Below are 19,193 nucleotides of genomic sequence, written 5' to 3' on the forward strand. Positions count from 1 at the left end.
GGGGCAAAGGGCGAGCGATGGCTGGCCGGGCCAAGCAGCGGACAAGGGCTGGCTGTGTGGAGTGCCAGGGCCAGAGCGCCAGGGCCACCCTGGAGCCCCACGAGAGCGACCGACACCGATGCTGCGGCAGCGAGGACGCAGCCGATATCCCGGACCGACCGGTGGTCTTCACTCGGAGGCTGCCAAAGTGATCTGTTATATTTCTTATGGCATTGCTTGACGCATGCCATCGCATACATGTTTATGGAAAGGGCGGTGGCCCATTTCCCCCTGAATTAAGTGTATCTGTATTCATTCAGGATCCAGAAATGCCGGACATCGATCTCAGCACCCCCCCCCTCGCCGGTATCGCCACAAATGCATTTATCGCATCCGTCTATCGCGGTCATCATAGCCGCGGTAGCGATCGGGCTCTTCCCTTCTTCGATCCACTCGGTCAAACCCGCGATCAGCGGGGCCATATCGATCATAGGCGTCGCGATCGTATCGTCTATCATCAAAGCGGCGGTCATCGTAGCGTCGCTCATCGTAGCGTCGATCGTCGTAGCGATCGTTTCGAGGATAGGGCTCGCGACGGTCAAGGCGAGCAGGGAAATCGCGTCGCTCATCGAAACGATCGCCGGGTCGGCGGTAGGGATGATGGGCTGCACGTAGCAGAGGTGTTCGGAATGAGCGCAATCGTTCAGACACAATAACCACTCCGTTGTGCGTCGCAACAGTGGGCCCAGGTAAAGCCCATGTGGATGTGCACCGCTGCAGTGAAACGAGCTGCTCCCGCCGAGAAACAGCACCCCTATCAAAGAAGTGTATCAGCCAGCTTACTCGATCTGTTGCGCTCCGAGCCTTGATACTGCCCAGGAGTAGGGGTACGAGGGCGGTTGCGACGAGCCTGGCAGAAGAAAAGCGGAGCCAGCAGAAGAAACGGGTCGGTGAGACGATGAACATCGTACAAGCATCAAAGGACCCAGCGTGGGTTGGAAGAAATGATCAACAGCCAAGTGCCAGGGCGCCTGTGGCAGATCTGTCAACGAGAAACATCCGCTCCAGGTCCCGAACGGGCGTGCAATGGAACACCTCGAGAGCACCTTTGATACTCTGGCCCTACAATACACCACGGTCATACCTTTTGGACGGAAAGGATCTTGCCGTGAATCTCGAATACTTCGCCAGATGTGCTCGCTGTGACGACCTTATCGGCGGATGAAACCTCCTCAAAGGTAATAAAGGCAAAGCCTCTGGAAACGCGGCTGTGGGGATCGTAAACAATGTTGCATTTTTTGATCTGCAAAGCAATGGCTGGTCAATCGGGAGTATGCCACTGTGCAAGCAGGATTCTGGCGGTGGCGGAACGCCAAGGGACCAGTGGGGTATGAGGGCCCTCTGCATAAATGCGAGCATAAAGGCGCACCAGGGCAGGCCATCGCACGGGCACTCACCGGACCAAACTTATGGAATATGCCCTCTAGGTCTTCCTCGCGGGTGCGCTGCGAAAGACCGCTGATAAACAGGTTGTTTCCAGGGTTCTGGGTGTCGGGGCTTATGGCGAGACAGAGGAGTCGTTGGCAGGCCCGAGAAAGGCAGTTTGGAGAGCAACCAGTGATCGCGAAATGGCATGGCAGCGTAGTCGCATTGGGTGAGTGATCTGTCCGCTTGCAGCGCGAGGCGCTGTCGGGCAACGTGGGCCTCGGCTTTCATCGCGTGCAGTGAGATAGCAGAGAGCGTGGTATAGGCAGCACTCGATCGTCCGCACAAGGACGAGTGGTCGAAGCTGGTTTGGATGTTGAGGTCCCCCCGTAACATTGAACGGATTCATTTCTCCCGCTGGACAGAAACCCCGACATTGTTGGCAGAATGGGGCAGCACTTTGTGGGAAGATAAAACGCGATATACCTGCTTGCCCTTTCAGATTGGCGGTGTGTGGGTGATTTGGAGCGTCCTCGCTCAGAAAACCCGCCATGTTCATTTTGGTTGTCCGGAGAGGTCGAGTGAGGGTAGGCGTTTGCCGAGACATCGAGCTGGGGCTGCTCCTCGCTAGAGTCTGAAGAGTGTCGATAGAACAAGCAGCTGGGGGTTATTCGCTACTTCAGGGCACAGGTAGTGACTTGAAATCAAGCCGCGGCGATGGTGGGAGTGAGCGGCAGTGCGCAGACGGATGCGAATGTATGTGTAGAGATGGATAGTGGTGGCGATGGCGATGACGATGGCGACGGCGATGGCGACGGCGATAGCGATTGTGGTGTGGACGACAATGCAGACGACGATGACGATGACGATGGCGGCGATAGTGACGGCGACGGTGACGGCGATGGCGATGGCGATGGCCACAGGGCTGTGGATGAGCGGACGAAGGCGGCAAGTGGTCGGCTGATCGACTTCTTACAGTTGGCCTCTGACATGGCTCTTGGAAGTTGAAGCAACGTTCGGGAGAGGTGGAGATGCGGAACTGAGGCAACCGACTGAGCTGCGACAGAACAGAGAGAGATCTGGTCGCGCCGACACGGATATGATCTGCGGATGCGAGCGGGGCAGATGCGGGCAGGGCCGATGCGAACCGGCGACAGCGGTGACAATTGCGAGATCTCGCCTGGACGGATCCCGTGACGCCCTCTGGCCAGGTGTGGCTTGCGGCCAGCCACGCCTCGATCAGGCCCGCGCCACAGCCCCGTCCAGCCAGGCGAGATTCGCCCTCCGAGACTCGTCTGCGTCGGGGATGCAACACAGGACATGGCACGGCATGGCAGCGCACAGCAACGCACGGCAACGCACGGCATCAGCGTCGGGTCTCGGAGCTAACGATGTGCAATTCACAATGTATTGCCGAGAGCGACAACGCTGTCCAAGCCCACAAGTGCAGACGAGCGCAGGCTCACTCCATATCCATGTCCTCGTGGCCAGGCAGGGTGGGGAAATAGCGTCCGAAATCATACGAGTCGTTCGCCGAGCCCTCTTCTCCCGGATCATCGGTAGGGATGTGGCCGATGCCGCGTCGCTCACGTTTGCGCCTATTCTTGAGCAACTTCTTTTGGTCGCGGTTGGACTGCAGGTTGATTTCTTTCTCGGATGCCGAGAGCATGGCCGAGACTGAGTTGGCGGCAGTCTCTTGTACCTTCTTAGGCACTGAGATGTTGCGTAGGAGGATCTGGGATTGGCCGGCAGCCGGTTTGGCGGCGGTGTCATCATCCATATCCTCATCATCCATCTCATCATCATCATCGCCATCATCGTCATCAGCATCATCATCATCATCATCATCCTCTCCTCCGTCCTCGTCGTCAAAGTCTTCATCGTCACCATCGTCATCTTCGTCCTCATCCATCCTACAATGACAACACGATGATATCAGTGAGCATGAGATCGTGGTCTGCGGTAGAAGCAGAGCAGCAGCAGCAGCAGAGCAAGTGCGAGGAAAGGAGGGAGGGAGTCCTTACTCTTCGTCGTCCCCGTCCAGGTACTCTCCGGCTTCGTCTTCCAGCTCAATTGCAGTGGGATTGCTGGGCTGCATGGTCAAGAACCGCTGCTGATGATCGCCCTTGGCCTTGACACTCGAGAGTACATCCTTGCCCTCCACCTCAATGATCTCCGGCAGCTGGAACTCGGCACTCCAGGACTGAACAACGGCACTCGAGACATGTGTATCAACCGCTGGGCCTGTGGCTGGGGGCACAGTATAGAACGGAATACGGCCCGAATTCCAGTCCTGCAGGATCGAGCGGGCGGCTCCGTCGATGTTGGGGATACCTCCCTGCAATGAAGCCATATCATATACCTTCAACAACTTTGGCCTTGCAAAGCTTCCCTCCCAAGCTGCTCTCCAAAGCACCACATGAAACCTGCAAGCCTGACTGTCGACGCATATGCCTTTGGATTGAATTGGACAGGATAACTTACCCTCTTCAGTTTGCCGCGCTGCTTGGCGACGAAGAGCAGGAACTCTTGTGTTGACTGGAAAGACGGAATCTGATACATGAGCATCAGCTGCTCCTTCTTACATCGCGAAACAATAAGCTCCACTGGAAAGATGTCACAAACGGAGGCAGAGATGAGGTGGGTCATGTGAGCATGGGCACAATGGCGTGCTGAGGGCATATCGAAAGCGGCGGCGCAGTCCATTTCGGATGAGAGAGAGATGGGCTTGCGATGGCTCCAGGGCGGGACAAGGTCTCATCGGAGGGGAAGGTCCCATCGGAGGACTCTAGATGAGAGTCGCTGTGCAGAAGCCAGAGCCACACCAAGAGAGCGAACGGGACTTGGTGTCACTTCACTCACCAGGGGCGATCGGATCCTCCAGCAATTCGACCTTGACACAGTTACGGAGCAAGACTTCGGCTCGATCGTTCTCGCCGGTGCTGCGGCTGAAAACGATTCCCGGACAGTCCAGAAGCTTGATATTCTTATCGAGGGAGATCTCCTGCATGGATTTGGTCACGCCAGGAGTCGATCCGACACCGCAGACTCGGGATCGCTTCAACGAGTTGATGACACTCGACTTGCCAACGTTGGGGAAACCGACGACGCCAACCGAGATCGAGGTCTTGATGTTGGCATTTCGGCAATAATTTTTCAAAAGCTTGATAAGGTTGTCCGCACCTGACAGCAAGCAAAGGTCTCGCGTTGAGGACTGGGGTCACAGCACCCGACAATATCCTGCCAGCCTCGATAGCAGAGCGCAGTCTTACCCAAACACTCGCTGCTATTGAGCAGATTCTGCGAGGCCACATCAACACCGACACTAGAATGACCGAGATTGCTACGCTGGGCCTGTGTCGAGGCCTTGAATGCCACTGTCGGGAACTCGTTGCGAAGGTATTTGAGCCACTGCTCAACGACCTCACGCGGAACCAGATCTGGCCGGATTGCAAATATTGGTGTCAGAGCAATGGCATATATGCATAGGTACGTCCAGCACACCCCAGCACACCCCAGCACGCGACCATACGGGAACCAAATGCCCTGCATGTTTCCCAGCCCGTAGGACATACCAATCTTGTTCAAGATGAGGATGATTCTCTTGCTGATGCCCGAGTTGATGATCATCTCCTCAATCTCTTTCGTTCGGCAGCCAAGTGGATCTCGAGCATCAAGCACCTCCAGAATAACATCGGCGCTCTCGACAACCTTTCTGAACTCCTTGTAGTACGCCTTTCGCGAGTTGTCTTTCGAGGTGACAGCGGCCTCGTCGAGGGTGTGCACTGCGTCAAGGCCTGTCGAGCCCTCGTCACCAAAGGCCTTGCTGCGGCGAGCTGCATCACGAGCGAGGTTGGCAAGAGCAACCTGGTCGGAGGTGCGCCCTGCCTTGCGAGCTTCCTTTTGCAGTAGCTTGGCTTCCTCCGACTTGAAAAGAACGAATGTCAGAGAGCGATCTCGGTTTCAGATAGCAATCGTTGCCAGCATGCCATGTGCGGGCGGAAAGCGCCACAAGAGCCTGGGGAGGGAGGGGCACCGAGGCAGCAAGGCAGCGATACACCGAGGGTCGAAATGGAACAGACTGGACTGAGATAGCCACCTTGCGCTTTTGCTCCTCGATCTGAGCCAGGAGTTTGTCCTTGAGGGGGAATAGGTTGGGAATTCCGGGGTCCTTCTTGGACTCTGTCAAGAACGGGCGAGGAAGCATTAGGGACCCATCTCTGTCCGGCAGACACCATCGACTATCGTTCGTCTCAAAGTCGACCATCTGGAGCCAACACAGCATTCTTTGGATGCATACTCTTCATAGGCACAGGGTTCTTCTTGGCATCTTTGCGGACCTTTCTCCGGTGCTCGGACACCTTTTTTTGGATTTTGTTGCGCTGAGACGACGAGACTCGCTTGCTCTTGCCCTCTGGTCAACGACGAGCCGCGGCGGCCCAAGCCAGGAAGCGACATGTTAGAGAATACGCATATCTGTGCTCGCTGGGCAGGCGGGCTCGCACCATGCTTCGCCATATCAAGGAGCCAGTCGTCGGAGCATATGGTGCGTCCGGCCCGGCAGCATGCTTACTCTTTGGCACCATTGTCGAGGGAGGTTTGCTGCAGATGCGGTTGCGGTTACGGTTGCGATTGCGGTTGCGGTTACGGTTGCGATTGCGGTTGCTGGGAGCGGGGCAGCCAGAGCCTTTGGCGTGCGGAGATGCGACAGAGGCCCTGGCGAGCAACAAAAAAAATCAGGGTTAATTAATTGGGGCCGAGGCAGACTAGGGCTGGCTAGGGTTTTGGGGGGAAGGGCTGGCGCTGCCACAGCACCCCCGGCCCGTGGCTGGCCACACTGCGGCGCTCTCCCTGGCGGCTGCCTGGCTCGGGCGCCTGGGCAATCTCCTCCCTCGTCGTCCATCTTCCGCCATCGCAACCACCACAATCCACCACCACAATCCGCCGCATCCACCATGGCCGGAATGAAAACCATCATCGGCCTGGCGTTCCTGCTGGCCTGCGGAACGCTGCTCGTCATTCTGTCATGCGCCCTCTACAGGTACGAGTGGCCATTGGGGTCGAGCGCGCCGACGGGCACTGTCCTGGTTGCCTCGTCCGGCGAGTCGCCGTCCTGGGCATCGAGCAATCTCTGGCTAAAGCCTCCTGTCCAGGAGTGCCATCGACTGAAGGCAGTCGCATGCGTTTCGTGTGGATACCGCTTTGCCCAAGGATCGCCCTTTATCGCGAGGTCTAAAATACCGCGATGTTTGCTCTGTCCTGGCCATGCTACTCAACGACCGCCACCCATGGCTGCTCTGCCCTCGGCCCTGTCCACCTGCCGGCTCGGCAATACCGATCAAATCCACCACAAATTGGGCCCTTGGACGATGCGTCCCATCTTGCTTGGCGCCACCACGGTCGTCGCGGGCACTGTGTGGCTGCGCTGATTCGATACCGCTCGCCGCCGGTGCTCCAGCAACTGGCTCCCGTTGCTGGTCGTGCTGACCTATGCGCTGGCGCCTATACCGAACATGATCTGCAAGCGCATTGGCGGAGGCGATTTCATGACGGGGGAGAACAGGTATGCCGACGGTCCAACGACCCCAAGCCCACAAACGCCTCTCCATCTGCCCCGCCGCTAACACCCATCCGCCTCTGTGGGAACTGGCCGCAGAGGAGTTCTTGAAACCGGATACTTCATCACCAGCTTCTTGATCGTTTCTGGATTCGGTATGATGTCTCTCTATACTAGTGGACGACGAATATTGAGCCAGACCGACGAGCCTTTGCCATCCCATGAGGAATCCATGCATGGCCGATATACAGTTGTAGTTCTGACCAGCAATCGCATATCCACATGGGCTACCCCCTCCCGTAGGCATTCCGTTTGTGTTGGCCCATGCCGGAAAAGTAAGTAACCGTCTCGGCAACGCCTCTGCGCGCCGCATTGCCCGATCACTGCAGCACACTCGGACTGACACATGCTGTCCCATGTTGCCAGATCACGGTCCCGGCCATGATCCTGTCATTCTCGGGTGGATTGATAGTGTATGCCACCATTCTTGGATACGGTGAGATTGCATGGCTTATCCACGGAGTCGATCCGAGCGGGATCCGCTCGGCTTGAACGGCCGGAAACGGCGGTGGACGCCATGTCCGCTTGTCGGTCCCCGTCCGACCGGTCGGCAACAGCAACACCGTGAGTGACGGCCGCTAACCGACGAAATCGATCCTCAGTCCACTTCTTCGTGACCGTAGACGAGCCCTTCTAGGCCCGTGTGGCATCGATACAGCCGGCGCGCTGCATGTTTTGGTCATTCGACTGCACATGCACCTCTTTCAGCGACAAGCGAAAAGCATATGTCCTGCAACTCCTCCAGGATTGTTGTCTGTACGCAGCGAGATGGGATCAGACCTCTTATCAATCCGATTTTGTAGCCAGAATGTCCTCTGGGCTAAGTGCCTGGCCAATAACAAACATCGTGGTGGATCAGACCAGCCCACTCACCCACCTCCCTGGTCGGCGTCCATCGCATCCCGCTGGACAACGAGCCATAGCCCGCAGTTGCGCACCGAGAGTGGACGAGCAAAGGGAGACTGGTCTGCCCATGCCCATCGAGTCTGCGCCAGTCCACCAGCGATTGTGGAACAGGCCTGGCTCAGACAACCAGTGTGGACAAGATCGCTGACGGACCAGCGCCAGCCCGGACGGCCGATCTCCCACAGCCCGAGTGGATTGCGCATCCGTGGAGGACGCCGGCCACCCAGGATATAGCCGGCGCTTGCATCTGGTCTTGATCCCCGTACTGTTCTGGCGGTGGTCCGTCCCTCCGAGCGATGGAAACCAGACTTGCTCCGACCCGGAGGCGACTCGTCCGTGCGCCCGGACCTCCGCAACAATATAAGCCTGGCCGTGAGCTCAGACCTCCCGCTCCCAGACCAAGACGAACAGCGACGTCCTCGATTCGCTCTGCCGACGAGCTTTCCGACACGCCTGTCTGTCTCGATAGACCCACAACGTCAGTTGGCCGAGGCCCCCTCCAAAGACACTTTTGCGGAGCATACGTCAAAGCTCGACCGAACATCTGCAGCCAATGTCTGCTCGCAACCCATCTTTCAGCCCAACAGAGAATGGCCTCGAGGCCGGGAACCACAGCTATTACTCGGCACCCGCTGACCAGCCCTATGCATACATGCGTCGCCCGTCGGCCAAAAGCCCATTCATCCGTCCCGAGCGAGCACCAGGGCCGATCAAGAGCCTGGTGCGCGACGAAGCCCGGGCCCAGGCCGTGGGAACAGAGGACCCCAGTTGGCAGGGTAGGTGGTTCTCTAGCACGGATGTGAGTTTCTTCCCGCCGAGACTGACGTCAGATTCCTTGCTGTACTGCTCGCTGCACAATCCAAAATGCAGCCCAGATGGCGGACCAGTACTTTGGCTCAAGCGACAAGATCCCAAACTCGACTTGGACGTGGGCAGCCCGATATGCCACCCTCCCGTTCTCGTCGGCGATGCTGGCCAAAATGAACCATGGCAAGATGACGGAGCTTCCGTCTCAGCAGGCCTGGCGGGAAAAGGTTGGCACGGCCTTTGCACATACTGAGAAAGGCACCGGTCATAGCGATCAGCGGCGACTCTGGACTTGAACGACTGGGAGGGAATCGCCTGGCCGGCATGTCGCCTTATTCGCACAAGCTACATGCATCTCTGGCCACTGACCATCGTCTGAAACTCTCTACTCAGGTGACGTTGTGCATCATCATTGCCGGCATGATGTGTTGCATGGGCTTTATGACCTTTGGTCTCAAGCCCGCACTCTGTCCCGACGATGGCCAGGACGTGTATACGCACACGTTCTTTGACCCAAAGGATCACACATCGGTCCTCTACAACGACGACGTGGTGGTCTTTGGGAACATCTACTCCTTCAGCGACATGTCCACTCTGCTGGCTTCAACTATTTTGGTCAATCTAACGGCGGACTGGCACGGCCAGGACCTCACGCAGCTGTTCAAACCCGCCACGGATCTGTGTTCGGACTACATCAAGATCGATCCCGCTCTATGCAGCGTCCCAAACCCGTTTCCGCTGTCGCTGCCTCTCCAGCCAGCCAAGGGGATGCCCTGTCCCAGCATCAGCATCTTGTCTGCTCTTCGGCCCAAAGGAAGGCTTGCCTTTGATCTATCCGAGGTGATCTCCCATACTGCACCGCCACACATACTGACGGCCTTCAATGGGCATGTCTTGAACCTCACGCAGTACTTTGCCCGAAACAAGTTTCTGAGCAACTACACCTCCATCGAAACCGAGCTCGAGTACATTGTCGGAAAGGACGGAACCTACGGCATGGCTCAGAGCCGCGACAGACTCAAAGCCGTCATGTGCCTCCAGCAGCTGTACATGGTCGGCTATGTGCAGCAACCAACGGCCGGCTGCGCCGCCTCCTTTGCAATCGTGACCATCGTATCGATCATTGTGGTGGGAACGGTCATGGCCCGTCTGGTAATCGCGCTCATGTTCCACTGCTTTCTGTCCAAGAAGATGACATCCAAATATGCCACCTCGAAGCGAGGGCGCAGCCAAATCCCAGACCAAGACAAAGAGCCCTACGTGATATGCATGATTCCATGCTACTCGGAGGGCCGAGAGGGCATTGGCGGGACTCTTGAGTCGCTCTGCAATGCAAAGTATCCCAATGCCAAGAAGCTGTTCTTCTTGATCGCGGACGGAATCATTTGTGGACAAGGAAACGAAAAGCCCACGTCCGAGATCTGCAAGGAGCTCTTCACTATCGACCCAGAGCTCACCGTGGAGCCCAAGAGCTACGAATCCAATGCCGTGGGCAAGAAGAAGCACAATATGGCGCAAGTGGTATGCTTGTTGTTTGTTGCTATTGTTTGGCGCGCAGGGGCTGATTTGGATGGGACGTTGCAGCCCATAGCTTTGCCGAGGCTGTGGCTTTGCGACCATGGTCTCCAGGGGGCGGGACCGCTGTTGCATACATTAGGCTTTACCTTGACGCTCTTGGCATCGTTCATCCATCAAACCGATCACACCGATCACACCGATCACACCGATCACACCGATCACACCGATCACACCGATCACACCGATCACACCGATCACACCGATCACATCGATCACACCGATCGTGTTCCTCTCTTCTGCTGTCTCCGCTGTACTTCCGCTGCACATCGATGCTGTATCGCAGTATGCCGGCAAGTACAAAGACGTGCCCACAATTCTCGTTGTCAAGTGCGGAAACAAGGACGAATGCGAACAAGCCAGGCAATCTGATATTGGCAAAGTCAAGCCCGGCAACCGTGGCAAGCGGGACTCGCAACTGATCCTGATGAAGTTTCTGTCGAGGCTCGAGTTCAAAGACCGCCTGACAGAGTTGGACTACGACATGTACTCCAAGATCCAAGCTGTTGCGACCAGTCCGTTCAAATATGAAATCATCTTGATGGTGGATGCCGACACAGTGGTTGATTCTGCGTGTCTTGGGCACATGATCGACGCCATGAATGCCGATCCGCATGTGATGGGGCTCTGCGGCGAGACACAGATTTCGAACAAGTCCGCGAGCTGGGTCACTTCCATTCAAGTCTTTGAGTACTACATCTCCCATCACCTTGGCAAGGCCTTTGAATCGGTCTTTGGTGTGGTCACCTGTCTCCCGGGGTGCTTTTGCATGTACCGTATCCGATACCGAGGTGAAGCCCAGCCGGTTCCGCTGATCATCAACAACCACATTGTGAGCGAATATGCTGCCGACGACGTCGACACGCTTCACCGCAAGAATCTGCTCCTGCTGGGCGAAGACCGCTTCTTGACCACGCTGCTCCTCCGGATGTTTCCGAAGAAGAAGATGATTTTTGTTCCGGAGGCGACGTGCTCTACCGAAGTGCCAGACAACTTCAAGACGCTGTTGTCGCAGCGTCGGCGGTGGATCAACTCGACAATTCACAATCTCTTTGTGCTGATGGGCGTCAAGGATCTGTGCGGCATCTTTTGCTTCAGCATGCAGTTTGTGATAGCGGTAAGTGTTCGTGGTATGGAAACCGCTCCCCGAGACAGCACAGAGGAGTAAATACCGGGCAAATACTGCCCGGTTTTTGGATCTTTCGATGGATGTGTTAGTACGCTCTGTGACATAGCCGAGACACCCGATGCGACTCGTTAAAGCGAGAGTGTTTGATGCACCGGCGGAGCCAATCGACTCGGCGTCCGCTGTGTCAAGCGTCGTTCAACTCACCTCCTCGCTCTTCACTCTTCGCTGTCCACCTCCCCCCCTGCATGGTGCTCTTTAGCTTGAGTTAGTGGGAACACTGATTCTGCCGGCAGCGATATGCTTTGCAATCTTCTTGATTCTATCGGCGATGTTTTCTGGCAAGGCCGATCCGACGCCGCTGATTCTGCTGGCCGTGACCCTGATTCTGCCCGGAGTGGTTATCATCGTTACGGTGCGGCAGTTTGAGTATCTCATGTGGCTCGGAATCTACATTCTTGCACTCCCGATCTGGAACTTTGTCCTGCCAATGTATGCCTTCTGGCATTTTGACGACTTTTCGTGGGGTGAAACCCGCAAGGTCAACGGCGACACAACCGGCGGCGACCACTCCAACAGCGGCTCTGGGATGCATGACCCAACCAATATTCCGTCGCGCACGTAAGTCTGGTGAACAGCGATTGTGGCGAGTGCAGATTTTGCCCGGCGACTCTGTGGAATGGGTACAGAGCTTGCGACAATCGTCGGCAATCGTCGGCATCAATAGGGGGCCGCATTGCACCGATTCTTTGACCGGAGAGTTGCTTCTCACCGATATGGCCCTGCACTTGTCGATTTCAGGCTGAAAGAATGGCTGACGCTCGATGGCAAGTTCAATGACGGATACCATACGCCTTCGGTCCTCCTATCCTCTATGGGAAATCAGCGAAACAGCTCGTTCCTCCGCGAGATGTCCAGTATCAACCCGTCGCCGATCCTTGCACCGCAGCGGCCAAACTCCAACTCGCACACGCAGATTCCAGTCGGCAATACACAGCCCCAGCTTTCTCGGCAGTCACGAAACTCATACTCGCAACGCCGCTCCGGCACGCAGCCTCGTCTATCGTTCCCGTCATCGGCACAGCTTTCGGACCTGAGAGAGCCTGGTCCTGTTTCTGCTTCACCTGTGCCGTACACCGAAAGTCATCAACCAAGCCCGCAGCATCTGACGTTTCCGCAGCAGCCGTACCAGCAACAAAACCAGCAACAGTCAAAACCATTGTTCGAGCCCCAGTACCCCTCAACTTTGCCCCTGCGTCCTCCCAGAGCAAGGCAGACAACACCCTCGCCGCGATACTCAACCAATCTCGCGGACCAACACACAGTCCCGGCCGATCGTGCTGCCGAGCCTGCATGGCTCCGACCGGCAACGACCTTGGATCAAACTTTTGCCTTGTACCCGACTCAGGCCCTGGAATATGCGCACGCCCAGGGTCATCAGGGAGGATATGCCACCTTTAGTGGATACCACGGCGGCACACCCGGAACTGGGGCGGCACCGCCTGCCATCCCAGCCAACGTCATCCCTCCGACGAGCTATACTCAACACGCAGGTACAGACCAGGCTCCGCGCATAGCGGTTGTCATTGGCCGGGAAGAGTTGTTATGGACAGGAGCTCCATCGGTATGCATACTGGTGTGCATACCGGTATCTAAACCTGGTGCTGACCGACTCTTATTCCCAACTCATTGATGCTTGATTCCTAGATCTCCGTCTCTCCCAGCCCAGTAACCCCCCGGTGTGGTCGCTATGGGATACGGCCGCCGCGATCAGCAGGCCAGTGTCGTCACTGTTCTCGACCACCCCTGGCCGTCCCGTCAAGAAAGGACCTCTGCCCGCTGTCCCTGTGCAGGACCTCGAAAACAACGACACCCGTCCAGGCGGTAGTCATTTTGGTCATTTTGGTGGTCGGGAGTCCGCGCCCACTGCTCCTGGAGGAAAGCAAAACGAGGACGGTGCCGAGACAGTGAAGCCCAAGGCCCATAATCCACGACGGGGCCGCGGCCGTGGTCCATCGGCAATCGAGCTAGCGCAGGAATGGGACGGCGAACAGACCGTCCGGGCCAAGAAAGCAAATCCTCGCTCGGCACTTGGGAACTGACCGCTGCAACCCAAGGATCGCTGCACGGGATCCAGAAACTCGAATGGGCCGATCCAGCCCTGTCCACACAGATATTGGGATGCGTGGGAATCTGTCGTGCGAGGATGTGCTGTTCATCTCGGGTATATGAATCAATGCCCGCACCCCATGCCATATCCAAAGCCGCATATTCACAAACCGAAAACGAGTCACTTTGTTTCGAAGGCCGTCGGGCCACTCTCTCCAGGATTACAGCCAATCCAATAAAATATGTTATTGCCTCAAAACATCGCGTGCTGACCATGACCATTTAGCGATCCGATTCTGGATCTGAATCAAGGACGTTTTCTCGCACAGATGGCTCCCCGCAAGCGAAAGGCACCACACTCCCACATCGACACAGGAGATCGACCGAGTGCATTCAAGACCAAGCCAACGAAGACAAAGAGATTGCCAACCAGGATGAGAAACAGTCGCATGGCTTGCTCACTGGAGCCTGTCTCGTTTCTTTCTGGATATACTGATGAATACACTTTGGTCGGCTTGTCACCATCATCGGAGAGTGTGTCCGATCGCCAGAGGCCTACCATATGCAATGGAATCGATCACCTCGGCGGCCCTCGCTCAAAGCAGGTGTCCTCGCTTCAGAATGAGTTCGTTGCAACCGCCGCAGCACACATTGGACTGCGGGCTCGATTGAGACACCGATACGAATCACACCGCCATAGTGAATCTCTGGCGAGACCGGGCCGAGCCAACAATAGCAGCGCTTGACGGCGCCGCCCGGCCGCCCTCGATCATGGCAGCGGCAATGGCAGGGGAAACGGCAATGGCCTTGGCGGTGACGACACCAGCGGCCGAAGGGCGAGCCAGCCGGGATAATGATAATGCTCGTCGCTGCTCGGTGCTCCGCCCCCGGCTCTATTCCACCTGGGTCTTTGGATCTCGATCCCCACACCATAAAGCTTACACCTGCTCAACCAACGACTCGAGCCCCTCTCTCGGCCCCCCTCTCTCCAGCAGCATCAAGCGACCAAAACAGCGCCTCGGGACCGCCATTTGTGCCTGCTAGCCCGGCTTCGTTCGTCCATCCATCTACATATCCATCCCGCGAGAGCAAAAAAAGCGAGACCGACCGCCGAGACCGAGCGGACCCGCGAAAAAGCCCGCCCCTGGTCGTTTTTCGTTCTTGGAATCCATCCATCCATCCATCCATCCATCCATTTGCTTGCCCATCCAGACCAGCCCATCCAGACCACCCCAGCCCACACCGCATACCACGTCGACGGAACGCACCGCAAAGCACATCGTCGATCCTCTTGTGTAAGCAACACGTATATTGGCCTGCCGATCCGCTTTCTTGGCCGTTGCTCTCGAGGCACACCTCCCTGCTCCATCCATCTTGCCAACACGCTTGGCGGGCCCTCGGATTCCACCACTATTACCTCCATCCTTGGTTTCAATCCACCCCACCCCACCCCACCCCCGGAGGTGCGAGAGGGACGGCGACAGTGCCAGAGTCGAGGAGACACCCTCTGGCTCCCCAACGGTGGCAGCATCCCGCCGCCGACGCATCGCACCCATTACCCAAGCACCCGGTCACTCTAGCCTCCCCCCCCTTCTGCCCTTGAAGCTCTTTGGTGTAGAGCCATAGAGCGTTGCTTGCGGTGATTTCTTCACAGCGAGGAGCTGTCCCGTTTCCCATCCGCCTCTCCCCACTTGCCGAGGCGCTGCAACCACCCCTCTCTCTGGTGCGCCTTCCTCTGCCACTCGAGGCGTTTGTTTTTGGCTCCGGACGCTAAATGCGTTCCCGTTCACTGTGCGTCGGTAATGAGGCCCCTTGGCTTCCGCCCACCATTCTTCGGAGCTTGGTGGGTCTGACGGTGGCTCGATCGTATTGGAAACTCATCAATATCTCACCATGTTTCGTGCTCTTTGACTTCTAATGTGCACCTTGCCGATGTGTCGCCGGCTGACACGAACCCCTTACCAACCGCAACCGCAACGACGACCGCATCTGCAACTACAACCACGATACTGATACCTCCCGGCAATGAAATCGACGGCGGTTGTGCAATCCATATCGGCCCTGCTTGCGCGTCGTATCTCCTATTTGGTGTTTTAATTGTGGTTGTGTGTCTGTGTGGCTGTTTTCGTTGAACTATGCCGGGGGGTTTACTAGAACCAAAGCAGCAGCAGCAGCAACGCGGATACTCAGGACCTCGGACAACCATTGTTCTTTTCTCTGGTGCTGATCAAGACATACTCGCGTCAGCCTCAATCAACTATCCGACACATTCTCAGCGATTCGACTGCATAACAAAAAATGGGCAACAACGCCAGCGCTTTGGACGACATGGTCAACTCTTCGAACTGTAAGTGTACTCTTCCCACAGCGGTGGACAATCAAGTGGAGGGAAATGGAAGGGGAAGGAGAGGACGAAACAGGCCGACGTGATGATGGAAATGTAAATGAGTTGGAGAAAATGGTACAGGACCAACCACGAACGGTTGATGAGGTGGTGCTGTCCCACCCGAACGCCCAACTTCTATGTGACTGACTATTCTCTTCATATGTCCCCGTATCCCCAACTGGCCACGGCTCTAGTCTCGGCCGAAGGTGAGGCTCCTCACGGCACGTCCTGGATCATCGTGGCGCTGGCTTGGACTCTTGGCCCCCATGAATGCGATGGCAGAAGCAAGAAAACATCTTCTCTTCTCGTGCACACCTTGCCCCATTCTGATCATGATGGGCCGTTCTTCCTCCGCCTCCCTTCCCGCTTTGACAGAGATTCAGCGGCTGTACAAGAGGTTTTTGAAGATGGACAGGGATCGCAGCGGCAGCATCGACAAGGAAGAGTTTTTGGCCATCCCCCAGATTTCAAGCAATCCCCTGGCACAGCGTCTCCTGGCTGTGTTTGACGTGGACGGCTCCGGCGACATTGACTTCAAAGAGTTCATCACGGGCCTGAGTGTCTTTTCCGCCAAGGGCAACAAAGAAGAGAAGCTGAAGTGTACGTATGGCAAAGTGCTCGAGATGAATGGCCGAAAGAGGGTGGGGCTACTGCAAGTGGTTGGGGAGGGGAGACGGCGCAAGGGCATAGGGTTGGAACAGTGGAAGGCGAAAGAGGTGGAATGGTGGATGACCAAAGAGGTGGAATGGTGGATGACCAAAGAGGTGAAACGAATGGCGCCGGATGATATTTCCAAGCCGCAGTGAACTGGTCCCAACCAACGGCTGGGCCTCGACTCCTGCCTGTCGATGCTGATGCTGATGCTGACACTGGTGCTGGTGCTGATACTGGTGCTGGTGCTGATACTGACATGGTCGCTCTGCTATCTTGTTTTGCGTCGGCACTGCGACCCGGATTGGAACCAACGCTGGTCGGTCGGATCAAACGGAGCAGTTGCCTTCAGGGTGTACGACATGGATCGCGACGGATACATCTCCAACGGCGAGCTTTACCTGGTACTCAAGATGATGGTTGGCAATAACCTCAAGGAGCAGCAGCTGCAGCAAATCGTAGACAAGACGATCATGCAGGCCGACACGGACGGGGACGGACGAGTATCGTTTGAAGAGTTCATCAAGATGGTCGAGACCACCGACGTGGCCCGACAAATGACGCTGGACAGCGAGAGATTCTAAGCGGAGAATGGAGCCGGTGGAATCGCGTTAAAAGGCGGGCAGTTGCTGGAAGATCACTGAATGGGGCAGAGGGAGAGCCAACGACTATGACCGATGTGGGATACGCTGGGTCTGGTCGGCACTGTTGGTCGCTCGGCAGCGACCGGTCCGAAGCCCGGCCGCCGACGGCGCATGGCTCTTCTCGATATGCTGTTTGTTCATGATGGTTGGTTGCTACTGTTGTGGTTCGCTGTTGTTTTTTATGTCTCTTGTCCGCTCTGTCCTCGGTGCGTGCATATATCGCGGCTCGTTTGGCAGTCCACACAACCGCGGGTGGTGGATGGGTGACGGATGGCATCGACGATGGGCTGACAAACGAAAGGGTCCCACCGATACAGGCCCGCACACCATAGACGCACGGAGGCGTAATTTCGACACAGGCCGATAGCATTGGAGATACGGGCCGATGGCATTGGAGCCGCACCACAGGGCTTTGCCTGGGAGAGCGAGCAGCCATCGGCGTGTCATATTGTATTCGCAGAGAACAGCATCCCCCCCCCCCAAGAAGAGCACCACACACACACACCCCGAGACAGATGCGCTGTGGCGTGGTGCAATCAACCCAGGGAGAACGTTTGGCTGGCGCCACTGGATCTGCCAGTGGATGGACGGGAGACTGCTCGATCTGCTCGATCTGCTCAGGACAGCCAGGGACAGCCAGGGACAGCCAGCGACAGCCGGCAAGACGCAACGCAGCCAAGCGGGTGGCTCTCGGCGGCCAGGGCGCGGGAGGGGACGCGTTTTGCAGAACAGGGGGGTCCTCGACGGATGCAGGAGAGGGGCAGGTGGGCGGGGGGAGTTGAGTTATAATGCCAGAGGGGTAGTGCGGTCCGTGGATGGAACGGGGTGGAGCGGGCTGGTTGAGTGGAGGGAGGTGGTGCTGTTGGGTGGTGCTGTTTCGGATGTGCAGTCCAAGTCGAGCCGAGTCGATACGATGGAGACTCGACTCAGTCAGCAGATGCAACCCGATGGCCGCAGCCGACCACACCCGTATTTGCAGCGTTTGCCGCAGGGCCTGCACCAACGACGCTTCGAGCCGGCAGACACCAACGAGAGCCCGTGGCTGGTGTCGTCGTTCGTGCGGCGGTCAGCCTGTCCGACGAGCGGCGCTCATGCTGGGGGGTGTTTGGTTTGGTTTGGTGGAGCTGTGATGGCTCGGGGATCTGCTTGGGACTGAATATATCCCCCCACATCCACATCCACATCCACATCCACATCCACATCCACATCCACATCCACATCCACATCCACCACAAGCTGTCCCCTCACCGCAACAGCCGCGTTCTCCTGCATCGGTGGCTCTGGCCTCCTGCGCGTGGCTGCGCGGTGCGGGTGCTGCAGGGCAAGGAGCACAGTCGCTTGTCCCCCCTCCAGCCAGGCGGTTGACCAGCATCACCCAACCGACGGCTATGGTGTGTTTGGTTTCCAATTTGGGTGGGGGCTGTTAGAGGCCCTTGTCTGTGATGGGTGTCTGTGCTCACCCCTCCCACGACAGCGCCGACAGGAGGGGCGGCCCCACCGACAGTGGGCATGGGGGGAGAGTGCCGGCAAGCAGGGGCAGGTCAGCAGGGGCGAGCTGCGAGCGAGAGCCGCTGCCGCCGGTGGATACGCTGCTGCCGAGCGGTTGTCGTTGCTGCTCCGGGTGGTGCTATGCTCGAGCCAGCGAGGCCAAGCAATCCCTCCCCAACAAGCAGGCAATCCCTCCCCAGCAAGAGGCAATCCCTCCCCAGCGAGCAGGCAATCCCCATGCAGCAAGAGGCAATCCTCATGCAGCAAGAGGGCAAGGGACGGCATTTCAAAGCATGGATCGAGGGCAAAGGGGCAGTCCCCGGAAGAAAGGGACGAGCGCGGCCCATGGGGGCGGCGGCAGCCACAGGCCATGGGCGGATGCAGAATCCTTCGGGGGGCAGCCAGTGGCACGCAGCACAAGCGATGGGTGTGCGAGGAGGACGAGCAGGGGACAGACAGAAAACAAGAGGGGGACAGCGA

General features: G+C 57.3%; 6 protein-coding genes across 6 annotated transcripts; 3 read left to right on the forward strand and 3 right to left on the reverse strand.

Moving 5' to 3' along the window:
* Window positions 1-179: 179 nt before the first annotated feature.
* Window positions 180-2,543, reverse strand: BJ171DRAFT_506521 (uncharacterized protein). Its single transcript, XM_053111133.1, has 6 exons — window positions 2,381-2,543; window positions 1,891-2,038; window positions 1,437-1,536; window positions 1,124-1,282; window positions 823-889; window positions 180-644 (listed from the first exon to the last, which is right to left on the reverse strand). Exons 1-6 carry the CDS (start codon window positions 2,394-2,396, stop codon window positions 364-366), a joined length of 771 nt encoding a protein of 256 aa, XP_052966280.1. The 5' UTR covers window positions 2,397-2,543; the 3' UTR covers window positions 180-363.
* Window positions 2,544-2,718: 175 nt separating this feature from the next.
* On the reverse strand, window positions 2,719-6,070 carry BJ171DRAFT_506522 (P-loop containing nucleoside triphosphate hydrolase protein). The gene is made up of 9 exons (XM_053111134.1): window positions 5,978-6,070; window positions 5,705-5,818; window positions 5,504-5,586; window positions 4,980-5,331; window positions 4,677-4,844; window positions 4,267-4,587; window positions 3,889-4,010; window positions 3,429-3,742; window positions 2,719-3,317 (listed from the first exon to the last, which is right to left on the reverse strand). The coding sequence occupies exons 1-9, from the start codon at window positions 5,988-5,990 to the stop codon at window positions 2,867-2,869; spliced, it is 1,938 nt and encodes a 645-aa protein (XP_052966281.1). The 5' UTR covers window positions 5,991-6,070; the 3' UTR covers window positions 2,719-2,866.
* A 216-nt stretch (window positions 6,071-6,286) lies between these two features.
* BJ171DRAFT_506524 (vacuolar protein sorting 55) lies at window positions 6,287-7,900 on the forward strand. Its single transcript, XM_053111135.1, has 6 exons — window positions 6,287-6,445; window positions 6,863-6,967; window positions 7,061-7,116; window positions 7,265-7,296; window positions 7,388-7,457; window positions 7,624-7,900. The coding sequence occupies exons 1-6, from the start codon at window positions 6,360-6,362 to the stop codon at window positions 7,656-7,658; spliced, it is 384 nt and encodes a 127-aa protein (XP_052966282.1). The 5' UTR covers window positions 6,287-6,359; the 3' UTR covers window positions 7,659-7,900.
* A 1,007-nt stretch (window positions 7,901-8,907) lies between these two features.
* Window positions 8,908-12,060, forward strand: BJ171DRAFT_424417 (chitin synthase; the record flags this gene model as incomplete). Its single annotated transcript, XM_053107667.1, has 4 exons — window positions 8,908-8,961; window positions 9,128-10,255; window positions 10,596-11,426; window positions 11,698-12,060. 4 exons carry the CDS (start codon window positions 8,908-8,910, stop codon window positions 12,058-12,060), a joined length of 2,376 nt encoding a protein of 791 aa, XP_052966283.1.
* A 2,409-nt stretch (window positions 12,061-14,469) lies between these two features.
* Window positions 14,470-15,902, reverse strand: BJ171DRAFT_120861 (uncharacterized protein). Its single transcript, XM_053105554.1, has 2 exons — window positions 15,630-15,902; window positions 14,470-14,837 (listed from the first exon to the last, which is right to left on the reverse strand). The coding sequence occupies exons 1-2, from the start codon at window positions 15,748-15,750 to the stop codon at window positions 14,542-14,544; spliced, it is 417 nt and encodes a 138-aa protein (XP_052966284.1). The 5' UTR covers window positions 15,751-15,902; the 3' UTR covers window positions 14,470-14,541.
* BJ171DRAFT_582183 (uncharacterized protein) lies at window positions 15,843-17,165 on the forward strand (the record flags this gene model as incomplete). Its single annotated transcript, XM_053114154.1, has 4 exons — window positions 15,843-15,891; window positions 16,125-16,136; window positions 16,306-16,530; window positions 16,924-17,165. The coding sequence occupies 4 exons, from the start codon at window positions 15,843-15,845 to the stop codon at window positions 17,163-17,165; spliced, it is 528 nt and encodes a 175-aa protein (XP_052966285.1).
* Between the last annotated feature and the right edge of the window lie 2,028 nt (window positions 17,166-19,193).

This window comes from Polychytrium aggregatum (assembly GCF_025602895.1).
Source record: "Polychytrium aggregatum strain JEL109 chromosome Unknown BJ171scaffold_20, whole genome shotgun sequence".
In the NCBI taxonomy this organism is placed as follows: Eukaryota; Fungi; Chytridiomycota; class Chytridiomycetes; order Polychytriales; genus Polychytrium; species Polychytrium aggregatum.

Excerpts from the sequence above, each read along its gene's own strand:
- BJ171DRAFT_506524 (XM_053111135.1), top strand. The coding sequence starts at position 6,360 with ATGGCCGGAATGAAAACCATCATCGGCCTGGCGTTCCTGCTGGCCTGC. Across the intron at positions 7,117-7,264 it reads CTTGATCGTTTCTGGATTCG|GCATTCCGTTTGTGTTGGCC; the intron begins GTATGATGTCTC and ends CCCCTCCCGTAG. Across the intron at positions 7,458-7,623 it reads TGCCACCATTCTTGGATACG|TCCACTTCTTCGTGACCGTA; the intron begins GTGAGATTGCAT and ends ATCGATCCTCAG.
- BJ171DRAFT_120861 (XM_053105554.1), bottom strand. The coding sequence starts at position 15,750 with ATGGTTGTCCGAGGTCCTGAGTATCCGCGTTGCTGCTGCTGCTGCTTT. Across the intron at positions 14,838-15,629 it reads AACCACAATTAAAACACCAA|AAGAGGATCGACGATGTGCT; the intron begins ATAGGAGATACG and ends TGTTGCTTACAC.
- BJ171DRAFT_506521 (XM_053111133.1), bottom strand. Across the intron at positions 1,283-1,436 it reads TATTCCATAAGTTTGGTCCG|ATCAAAAAATGCAACATTGT; the intron begins GTGAGTGCCCGT and ends ATTGCTTTGCAG. Across the intron at positions 645-822 it reads CTCGGAGCGCAACAGATCGA|CCCATCATCCCTACCGCCGA; the intron begins GTAAGCTGGCTG and ends TGCTACGTGCAG.
- BJ171DRAFT_506522 (XM_053111134.1), bottom strand. Across the intron at positions 4,845-4,979 it reads CCTCATCTTGAACAAGATTG|ATCTGGTTCCGCGTGAGGTC; the intron begins GTATGTCCTACG and ends CAATCCGGCCAG. Across the intron at positions 3,743-3,888 it reads AGCGCGGCAAACTGAAGAGG|GGAGGTATCCCCAACATCGA; the intron begins GTAAGTTATCCT and ends GCTTCATTGCAG.